We start from the raw sequence: 11,161 nt of genomic DNA, 5'->3' as shown, positions 1-11,161 counted from the left end.
GCTTGTGGGCCATTTAAATTAATATTTAATGGCCCATCTCAAATTTGAGCTTAATCTTCTGCAAATGGACTTTGACCTTTTTGATTTCAACCTCTAGAAACCAACCTTTAGAAATCAACCTTTAGAACTCAACTTCTAGAAATCAACCTCTAGGTCAAAATTAGTCAACCTTTAGAAATCAACTTATGGCAAAAAATAGTTAACTTCTAGAAATCAACTTTTGGAAATCAACTTCTGGCAAAAAATGGTTAACTTCTAGAAATCAACTTTTGGAAATTACTTTAGGCCAATTATTCACAGTACTCTTTTTATCTTTTGAAAAAGAATACGGGCTTTTTATGGCTTTTTAGCCATATTTTTAATTTTGGTGTAAACAATGCCCCCTATATAATTGGCTTTTTAGAAATAAAGCCATTTATATATATTTCTTTTAGCCAAAATTTAAAATTTTAGCTTTCACAATGGTTAGGCCTAAGGTTTTATTTTCTGAATTGATAAAGATTTATGGAAGGGTGAAAATCCTCTAGAAAACATGGTTTCAAATGTTTCAAAAGTATGTGAAAAGGTTTTAGAAAATCAAAAAGATTTTAATTCATCTTCTTCCTCTAAAACCATGGCACAAAACCCTAGTTCCAAAATTAAAATTGATTCACCTTCTCCTTCATCACCAATTGACAAAAATTTAGTTGAGGAAAAGGAGCAAAGGCCGGCCACCCCATTATCACTGGCGCGCAGCAACCCGCCGTCGTCCGTGACCGAACTGCCAACCGTCGGTAACTCCTCCTCGCCAACGCCCAGCTCTTCTTCTCACGGCGTGCGACAACTCTTGGTGGCCGTTCCTGCGCCTTTGCCACCTTCGCCGGCCGCTGCAACTCAGCCGTCCACCACAACCGTCGGAGTGGACAGCAGCTCCACGCCATCTTCCATCTGTTCTCCCACGCATGACATCTCACCACCGGCAGCAGTGCCTTTTCTGGTTCCTAGCAGCAGCGGTGGCATCTTTCAACAACGGCAGCAGTCAACGGCAGCAGCTGACAGTAGCTCAGTTTCACCGTCAATAGCAGCTGTAGCTGCTCCTTTTTTGCCAGCAGTAGTTGGCAGTTCCGGTGGCTCCAACCAGCAGCAGTTCGGCGTCTCTTCCCTGCAGCAGTCCGGCAATGCTGAAGATCTAACGGCCAGCAGCAGCGTTCCAGCGGCCATCTCCTTCGTGGCGGTGGAAAAAATGGCAGGGAGTTCTTCTCTGTCCGTTCCTAGCAACTCGGCAGCTGCTTCCGGCGACCAGCAGCAGCAACTCGGCGGTCATACTCCGGCAGCAGGTAAGTCTTTCTCTCCTCATTTTTTTGATTTTTAATAAACTAGTTAGTTTTAATTAACTAGTTCATTAGTACTTTAATTTATTTGTCAAAATTCAGTTAGTGTCGACATTTTGAGTTTAAATTGTTCAAATTCAATTCAATGTCGATATTTGAAATTTCAATTGCATGAATTTAATTCAATGTCAACATTTGAACTTTAAATGCTAATGATTCAATGTCGACATTTGAACTTTAAATGCCAATGATTTTAGCATTTGTGATCTTGACTTTGTTTGCTACTTCTATAGATGGTGGTTTGCCGACTAGTTTGGTGGCGGAAATTGTAGCTACTACACCTGCCTTTAGTTCTAAGACACAAACTTCTGGCTTGACGATTTCAAAGGCAACAACTTCTGGTTTTCCGCCAACCAACACCTCAGGTAAATTTCTTTTGAAATCAAACTCCTAGGATTTAGCTACTGTGATGTGATGCTTGATCCTTTTTGTTTTACCTAAGATTGTGATTTTTGCTTAGGCACTTCAAACTTAAACAATTTGAATTTAATTGCTTAACATTGAATTCAATGCTAAAACACCTAAATTCAATTATTCAAAATTTTAACTTAGTGCCAAGAACCATTTAGATCAATTGCTTAATAGTGTTTGGCATTAATTTCAGACCTTGCTTCGGCTTCTAAAGAGCCGTTGGTCCTTTATCTAGCTGATGGTACTTTATTTTCACCACCCTTCCAATCCAATGTAATGACCAAACCTTTGCAACAAACTGTAACCCTATCAATGGGTAAGAATTGATCTTTAGGACTTTCGATGCATTTTGTCTTCTGGATGGTTGAATACATCTGTATCTTGATATTTGCAGGTTCTCCTAAGTTGGTAGCTACCACCTTCTCTGACTTCGCGGCTCAAAAGCCGGCCTCCAACCCTTTTGCTATATCATCCACCTCTTCTCCTCCAGGCAAAGGTAAACCACTGTATTAACTTTTGTGATTGGATTGGTTAGTGTGAATTTTGATGCAGGTTTTATTTTAATGGTTTAGGATACCAATAATACTACTAGGAACTTGTAAATTCTTCAGGCCATTAGATAGAATATTCTAAGCCTTTAGAAGTCAAATTTCTAGGTGGTCAAGTTTAATGAACATTTAAGGCCCTACGACTTTTTAGGCCTAAATTTTGATATTCTACTTGAACCATGTCTGTTTTGGCTTTACTTCAACCATTTAAAAACTCAAATTGGCTAAGTGATTGATTTATGTTTATTTTATTTTGAGAATTTGCAAAAACCAATTTCTTTTTCTTCTGTTTTAGCCAATTTTGAAAATGTATATGAAAATTCAAATTTGCACTTACAGGTTTCGGGATACCTCCTACGGCACCAGTCAGTAGGGTTGTGGGTGTCCCTATTTCTCCTCTCCTAGTGGGGATTCCTGGCCGAAAGGATGCTATTGAAAAGGTATATCATGATTAACTCCCCTTTTCTTTTTGAGATTGGGTTTCATGTTGTGAGCAAATGCTTCTTTCTTTCAGGAGTTCTATAGACAAATTCTGGATCCATCAGCCATTGCTCCTTTTCCACCTTATGTCACCTTCCAGTAAGTTTTGTACTAGAGATTGTTTAACCGATTTTCATCTTAGTCTTGTTTATTCAAAACTATTGTTCTCTCTGCAGGGACACCTCTTTAACTCCCCTTTTGAAAAAGGGTCTCATCATCCAGGGCATTGGCAGTAAAACTATTCCAGAAGCTCCTCCCTACCCTATGCATGCGAGCGACGTATTAGTATGGGATTGTGAAGTGACAGGGGCTTCTGATATTACTTCCGCCATTAAGTCATGGCCTCATCAGCCTCCTAGATGGACGGATTGGGTGGCTCGTCCTTACTTCCAGAGGGATTGGCGGAGATTGGGTTTACTCCAGCTGATAGAGATAAGCGATAGACATATTGAGCTGAATGCGGGTATGTGCTGATCTTTTCTTCGCTATTGGAGTAGTTCAGCCAATTCTTTTATTTTTCCTTTCGGCCCGATGTCAGTTACTTTAAAAGATGTCTTCATGCTCACCGGCCTTCCGGTTATTGGATTTGACGCCCCTTGTCTATTTGAGGTAGAGACGAAAGACCTCTATTCCTACCCAATTTGTCCGAGTTACCCGGCGTGTGTTTCCAAGTGGAGTGTCTTAACAACACCTCCTTCTTTAGAAGAACATACCGAGTTTCTATGGGTCCTAATATGCAAGTTCATCATGTGCCCCTCCTCTGGCACTCCTACCAAGGAATATTGGAAGCTTGCAAGTAATCTAGCCAACGGGACTTTTGTGGCTTTGGGGCCTGTGTTGTTAGGCGCCCTCTACTATGCTTTTGAGCAGTCTGTTACTACTCACCTCTTGGCCAAGTTAGATGGTCATGTGTGGTTGCTACAGTTGTGGATTTTTACCTACTTCTCAGAGCTAATGGGTGTAGCGGTAGGTACCTTGTGCACTCCTATTGTGGATCTTTTGGCAGTCAAGTGTTGTTTTGGGGAGACCGCTGTCTTTGATTTTCTTGTTGAACGCACATCTAGGGAAACCTCGACTTTGTCCGTTTTTGATCATCACTCATATATTCCTCAGTGGATGGACATTTTCTCAGGAAAGCCAAGTACGCTCCTCCTTATCAAAAGAAAGCTCTTTTGTGCCTTTACTACCTCTAGGATGTTATTTTTGGGAGGGTCTCAAGCCTTCTCTACTCGTGCTTCTAGCCAACATTGTGTGTCAAAGTTGTACATGAGTAGCCTTTGGGGTAGGCAGTTTGGGCTTAACCTTTCTCAAATTCATCCTTACCTTGAACAACATGATGGTGAGTGGACAAGATCTATTGTAGAGCAGCTTGTCAAGGTATATGGTTATTATCGTTGTCCTGTGGTGGAGAATTTGATTCCATATGACTTTGCCTCTTGGTGGGACGAGCGGTTTCAACTCATTCTGTCCAAAAACGCAGGTAACGACTTCATCTTTTTAACTTGTCTTCTATTTGTTTTCTACCTCTAATTCTTTATACCTTTATAGGGAAAGAAGCAAGGCTTCTAGTTCAACCTCCTCAAAGGCCTACTCCAGTGAGCAAGCCTAAGAAACAGGCTAAGAAAAAGAATCGCAACACCTCTTCAGAGTCATCTTTTGAGAAGACGGAATTGCCTAAGACACAAACTAAAAGGAAGAGTCGTGACACTTCTTCGGATTCGTCTTTTGAGAGGACAGAAATGCCTAAGACTAGGCAGTCAGGGAGACTCCTCAAATTAGCCAAAAAACGACATGCTGGACCTCCTGAGACTGTGGTCTTGGAAGATGATTCAGAGGATGATCAACTTCCGGACCTACTTCACGGTAAATCTCTTTCACTTTGCTTCTTATGCTTAATATGTTTCATCCATTTGACATTGACTTTTTTTTTACAGAAGCCGCTCATACAGAAGAAACAACGCTAGATGTTGATTCCGAGGCGGCCATGGATACAGAGGATGATGGAGTCCTTGACACACAAGGTAACCATCTTTCTTGGTCTTTATTATCTATCATAATTACCTAGCTCATTTCATTGAAATCTTCTCAGGTATGGAGCATTCAGCGGAGCAATGCTCCAAGTCAGCCTCTGAGTCAACTTCTAAAGGCTCTAAGTCAGCCTCTGAGCCAACTTCTAAAGGCTCCAAGTCAGAGTCTGCTTCTAAAGGCTCTAGGTCAAAGTCTGCTTCTAAAGGCTCTAGGTCAGCCTCTGAGCCAACTTCTAAAGGCTCCAAGTCAGCTTCTGAGTCTGTCTCCAAAGGCTCCAAGTCAGCCTCTGAAAAAGATTCTGCTACCTCCACCGAATCCGAGGTAAATCTCTAAGTTTGTTAAGATAAGTTTTTATTATACTTTTGGTTGGATATTAACCTTTCTTCAAATTCTTCTTCAGGAACCTTTATCGCAAATTAAGAAACTTTCTTCGATAATAGCAGAAGACCAAGACCTGGTAGATTTAAGCTTCTTGGACGAGATGAGCACCCCGGAAGCTAGTGTTTCTTTTGTCCCTTTGCCGGCTGACGTCGAGAGAGCTGTTTCTTTAGTCAAGCATGTCCTCGGCCAGCACATTTCTATTGTTACAGATTCCCAGAAGGAAGATCTCATTTCCTCTCTCCATATTCTACGCCTTGTTCCTGACTCTGTTGTCACTGATGAAGTAGAGAAAGATATTCTGGGCTCGCTCAACTTGTGGAGGTCTTGTGTTGAGATCGAGTCAAATGACCTCCCCAAGTTGAAATCTTCAAAAGCAGATAACGCCAGGTATTTATCTTTGGGATCTAAAAGGCAAGAAGTGGCTCAAAAACTACGAGATCTAGAAGCTAGTGGTGAGGCCTTTGAAAAGGAGATTGAGCAACTGGAAACTGCTATTCTAGCTTTAAAGAGTAAGCAGCTTGATCTTGTGGTGGAAGGCAAGCTTCTAGCCGAGGAATATCAAGGAATCAACTCCCAACTCCAGCCTCTTCATACTACCATTCAAGAGAAGAAAAATGACATGGTTTCATGGGTACAAAATTGTGCTAAGGCTCGTCAAGACAAAGTTGTTTTCCAATCGAGGTGGAGCAAGTTGCAAGGCCTTTTCTCAGATTCTTCACCTACTCCAATGTTGGCTTCCTGCACCTCCACCAACACCACAGCTCCTTGATGATTTTTTTTTTATTTTGTATATGAACTGTGTTATGTAGTTTAACTTTAGAATTGGTGACTTTTGTTGAACCAAAAGACTTTGCTTTTGGCTTTTGAATTTTCTTTTTATATAACAGGACATTTTTGCTTACACGGCCTTTTGGCCAGTACTTGCTTCGTGATACGTACACCTGCACCTATACACTTGTACATGCATTGCATTACAGAGACGCCATTCAGGTACTTTCTAAACTTCAAATGTCTTGGTGTGAAGATGGCTCTCCAGCCATTTGTTTGCTTGTTGTGTTCCACACCAAGATTCACTTACAGGTACAGCCATGCATTGCATTTTCACTATGTGTTTATGTTCCTGGTATGAAGATGGCTTTAGCCATATACTTGTGTAGTGATGTGATGTCCATACCAGGACTTGTTTCACGAACAAATCACATATGTCATTTACAGCCATGCATTGCATTACAGGGCCGTTTTTGTTTGCTGTTGAATGTTGTTGAATTTTTATCCCTTTAGCTTAGTTAGCCAAAGTTTAAGAAGTCTTAGAGGAATAGAGACCTTATAAACTGTTTATAGTAGGAGTTTGACACTAGGATAGTGGAAAAACAAATTAAAGTTCTATCACTTATCCTTTCCCCTTCCTCCTATGGACTTCTATGAATCTTCCTACTAATCTCATGGCAACCTTGAAAGTCCATTCCAAGGTTAAGTGACCATTTCCCATATTTCTTTTATTATTTCTAGGTGGTGGCTAGATTACTTTCCACCTTTGACAGTCAACTCTTGAAATCAACTTCTAGAGGGTCAACTTAACAGTCAACTTGAACTTCTAGGAATCAACTTTTAGAAGTCAACTTCTAGAACAAACTTCTGGAATTAATTTTAGTCTCACCAATTTAGCTAAAGTAGCCAAACTTTAGAATTTTAATTATCAAAAATGGCTAAAAGCCATTACATTACAACTTGTGCCAAAATCCATAAGTTAATGAAAAAGTACAGGTTTAGCCAAAATAGCCAAACTCCTAAAAATCTGATAATACACTCGGCTAAAAGCCACAATGTTACAACTCATGTACTGATATTACTAAAACAACTTACATAATCTGCAGTACATGTATGGCTAAAAGCCATTAAGTCATCTCTAAGTTGTATTTCTCCCAGATGGTGGGAGTGTATTTCTTCAAGTACTTTCCATTAATAAATTTTTTATGAGGCTCACCCTCTAAACTTGATATCCAGTATGCATTCCCCTTCATCACCTTGTGAACTAAGAATGGCCCTTCCCAATTAGTAGACCATTTCCCATATTCTCTATCTTTAGTACCAGGGGGTAAGATCAACTTCCATACTAGCTCATCTTCTTGAAATGTCTTAGGTCTAACTTTCTTGTTGTAGCTTCTGGAGACTTTCTTCTTCTGTATAATCATATTGTTTAAAGCCTGAAGTCTCCCTTCTTCTAGATTTTCTAACTCCATCATCATGGTTTCATTGTAATCTTCTGAAGTCAAATGATTCTGCTTAGCTACTCTCAATGACCTCACCACCACCTCCATGGGTAACACTGCATCATGACCATAGGTTAGCATAAATGGACTTACTCCAGTAGCATTTCGCCTAGAGGTGCGATATGCCCAGAGTGCTTTTGATAAAATTCGATGCCAATCCTTCAGATTTTCTTCCAACATTTTTTGAACTATGTTGATGATAATTTTATTAGAAGATTCAGCTTGGCCATTGGCCTGAGCATAATAAGGTGTAGAGGTCAATAATTTTATTCCATAATCAGTGGCGAATTCTTGCATCTCCTTACCAGTGAACATTGTGCCCTGGTCAGTAGTTACTGATTATGGAATTCCAAATTGATGAATAATTTCCTCTTTAATAAATTTAATAACATCTTTTTGCTCTGCTTTTACCAATGGCTTAGCGACTACCCATTTGGTAAAATAATCAGTAGCTACAATTATGAAACTGTGATTTTTAGAAGATGAAGGATATATTTTACCTATCAAATTTATGGCCCAACCTCTGAATGGCCATGGTTTGATGACAGACTTCAACTCAGCAGCTGGAAGTCTTTGTATGTTTCCATACCTTTGGCGCGATTGGCAACCCTTTGCAAAAGTCATGCAATCTTTTAGGATAGATGGCCAGAAGTAACCATGTCTTCGGATCAGCCATCTCGTTTTCACTCCAGATTGATGTGCTCCACAAACTCCCTCATGAGTTTGTTTCATGACCTCTAGTGCCTCTGTAGTTCTAAGGCATCTTAGCAATAGGTTGTCGAATCCTCTTCTGTATAAAACATCTTCTATGAGCACATAGTTAACAGCTCTCACTCTTACTTTATACATCATCTTCTTGCTAGGATTCTCCAGGTACTTTTTAATATCTCTCCTCCAATCCTGTACTAAGTTATCATCAATATTGAAAATATCTAGTTGTACTCCTCTTTTAAAAATTGAAGGGTGAGTTTTTCTTTGTACCATTACTAGTCGCTGGGTTAACTCCTCCGACAGACGTAGGCCAGATGCTAGCTGTGATAATTCATCGGCCTCCCAATTTTCCTCTCTAGGAACATGTACTAATTCAACCTCTTTAAAACTCTCTATTAACTGTATAGCAATAGCATAATAAGAAGTTAAAGAGTAACTCATGCATTTATATTCGCCAGACACTTGTCTAATAACCAATTGAGAATCTCCAATTATTTTGACCTTTTTAGCACCTAGATCTAGGAGGATTTCTAATCCAATAATCAAAGCCTCATACTCAGATTGATTATTTGTACATTCAAAGTCAAGATTAAAAGACAAGGAGGTCTTAGCTCCAGAAGGTGATACTATTATGATTCCAGCACCCGCAGACCTATCTGTACTAGACCCATCAAATTTAAGCATCCAAGGTCTATGTTCATTCATAAAAACCGGTAAGTCAAATTTACTTTCATCTCCTAGGTTTATACATGGATGGTCGGCCAGGAAATCTGCTAGAGCCTGACCTTTGACCGACTTCTGGGGATGATAAATCAAATGAAAGTCTGCCAAACTTAATAACGACTTTCTAATATTTCCTGATAAAACAGGTTTGTTTAGCATATATTTCATCAAGTCGGTTTGAGACACCACATAGACTCTATTACTAAGCAGATAGTGTCTTAATTTAGTGCAGGCAAAAAATAAAGCCAGACACAAATTCATGATAGGAGTGTATCTAACCTCTGTAGATGTCATCGAATGACTCAAATAATAAATAGTCTGTTCATGTCCATCTTGGTTGCTCTGGGCTAGCAGACACCCAATTGAACCTTCGGCTGCTGAAATGTACAACCTTAGAGGTATACCCTTTTTGGGAGGCATCAATACAGGAGGCTTCATTAGATAATCTTTAATTTCATCAAAAGCCTCTTGATGGATGGTTTCCCATATGAAGACATCCTCCTTTTTTAATTTCAACAATTCTGAGAACACTTTTGTTTTTCCTGCAAGATTAGATATAAATCTCCTTAAGTAATTAACCTGCCCAAGAAACCTCTGAAGTTCTGTTTTATTTCTAGGCGGTTTAGCTTCTCGAATATCTTTGGTTTTGTTTTGGTCCACTTCAATGCCTCTTTCATGGACCAAAAACCCCAAAACATTTCCAGCTTTTACACCAAAGGCGCATTTCAGAGGATTGAGTTTTAAACAGTGAACTCTCATCCTCCTAAATGCTTCCTCTAGATTTTTCAAATGATCTTTCATTAGTTTTGATTTTACAACAACATCATCAATATAAACCTCCATAGTTTTACCTAAGAGGTCGTGGAAGATGGCATTCATAGCCCTCTGATATGTTGCACCAGCATTACGTAAACCAAACGGCATGACCACCCATTCAAATGTCCCAATAGATCCTGGACATCTAAATGCCGTTTTGGAGATGTCTTCTTTAGCCACCATAATCTGGTTATATCCAGCAAAACAATCCATAAAAGACAAAAGAGAATGATTAGCTGTAGCATCAATAAGAGCGTCAGCAATTGGCATGGCATAAATATCTTTAGGAGTTGCTTCATTTAAGTCCCTAAAGTCTATGCATATTCTAAGTTTTCCATTCTTTTTAACCACTGGAACAACATTTGCTAACCAATTACTATATTTAGCAGGCCTAATAAAGCCTGCTTTACACAATTTTTCAATTTCTTCTTTTACCTTTAATTCAACTTCTTTTGACACTCTTCTTGGAGGTTGGCGGTATGGCTGAAACTCGGGCTTAATAGGAAGCCGATGTTCTACCAATATCCTGCTTAACCCCGGCATATCAGAATATTGCCATGCAAAGCAATCTTTGTATTCCTGCAAGAGTACAGTTAATTTTGTTTTTAAACCAACCTCTAGGTTTTTACTAACAAAAGTTACCTGAGGTTCCTCAGAGGTTCCAAGATTCACTTCTTCTAACTCCTCTCTAACATGGATGGCTTCATCATCTATCCAAGGAGGTGCTTGTTCTAGCTCCTCCAAGCCAATCTCATGATCTTCAGAAACTTCTTCTTCTTCATAAACTACTTCAGCATCTAGAACCTCTGCCAAGTTGTTTTCCTCCATAATATCTTCCATAATGTACTGCATACGTTCTTTTAAGATAGCAGACGCAGCTGCTGCAAACTCACTAGAGGTGAGCTTAATCATTAATTTCTTCAATGGTGATGGAGGAACACGGCTTGTTGTATGGAATAATAGTCGTTGATCCAAGTATCTCAGTTGCTTTTCTTTTGACCTCTTCATGCATTTTCAAAGGTTTGTCGGATTTCTCTTTCTTCTGCCCTTTTTTACTTTTCCCAGTAAATTGGATGGGGCCAACACATGAGTCATAATAACGGGCTTCTACCATGTTGGTGGCAGTGGTAAATGGCTTTGTGTCTGCCCATACCACCTCCACCTCATTTCCCTTCCAAAAGAGCAGAAACTGGTGTAAGGATGAAGGAACGCACCAATTGGCATGAATCCAATCTCGTCCCAAAAGAGCTTGGTAGCTGGCTGATGAATTTATAACAAAGAACGCCGACAGGGAAGTTTTTCTCCCTACAGTTACCTCTACTGGGAGAACACCAATAGTTTTTGTGAGTTCTCCAGTAAAGGCAGACACACTAACCTCTGTAGAGATGAGATCTTCTGTAGTTTTTCCCAGAGGTTGTAGCAT

The 11,161-nt window shown here is 39.7% G+C and overlaps 2 protein-coding genes and 1 long non-coding RNA gene across 3 annotated transcripts; 1 reads left to right on the top strand and 2 right to left on the bottom strand.

Moving 5' to 3' along the window:
• Positions 1–2,674: 2,674 nt before the first annotated feature.
• LOC126673044 (uncharacterized) lies at positions 2,675–3,034 on the top strand. The gene is made up of 3 exons (XR_007639257.2): positions 2,675–2,769; positions 2,844–2,908; positions 2,986–3,034. It is a non-coding gene; the product is annotated as an uncharacterized LOC126673044 (long non-coding RNA).
• A 4,079-nt stretch (positions 3,035–7,113) lies between these two features.
• On the bottom strand, positions 7,114–7,803 carry LOC126672295 (uncharacterized). Its single transcript, XM_050366243.1, has one exon. The coding sequence runs from the start codon at positions 7,801–7,803 to the stop codon at positions 7,114–7,116; it is 690 nt and encodes a 229-aa protein (XP_050222200.1).
• Positions 7,804–7,827: 24 nt separating this feature from the next.
• LOC126672294 (uncharacterized) lies at positions 7,828–10,590 on the bottom strand. The gene has a single exon (XM_050366242.1). It carries the CDS (start codon positions 10,588–10,590, stop codon positions 7,828–7,830), a length of 2,763 nt encoding a protein of 920 aa, XP_050222199.1.
• Between the last annotated feature and the right edge of the window lie 571 nt (positions 10,591–11,161).

Source organism: Mercurialis annua, linkage group LG3 (assembly GCF_937616625.2).
Source record: "Mercurialis annua linkage group LG3, ddMerAnnu1.2, whole genome shotgun sequence".
NCBI classification, from domain to species: Eukaryota; Viridiplantae; Streptophyta; class Magnoliopsida; order Malpighiales; family Euphorbiaceae; genus Mercurialis; species Mercurialis annua.
Note: the sequence above shows the minus strand (reverse complement) of the source record. Positions and strands in the feature narration are given on the sequence as shown.

Excerpts from the sequence above, each read along its gene's own strand:
- LOC126672295 (XM_050366243.1), bottom strand. The coding sequence starts at position 7,803 with ATGTTCACTGGTAAGGAGATGCAAGAATTCGCCACTGATTATGGAATA.
- LOC126672294 (XM_050366242.1), bottom strand. The coding sequence starts at position 10,590 with ATGCAGTACATTATGGAAGATATTATGGAGGAAAACAACTTGGCAGAG.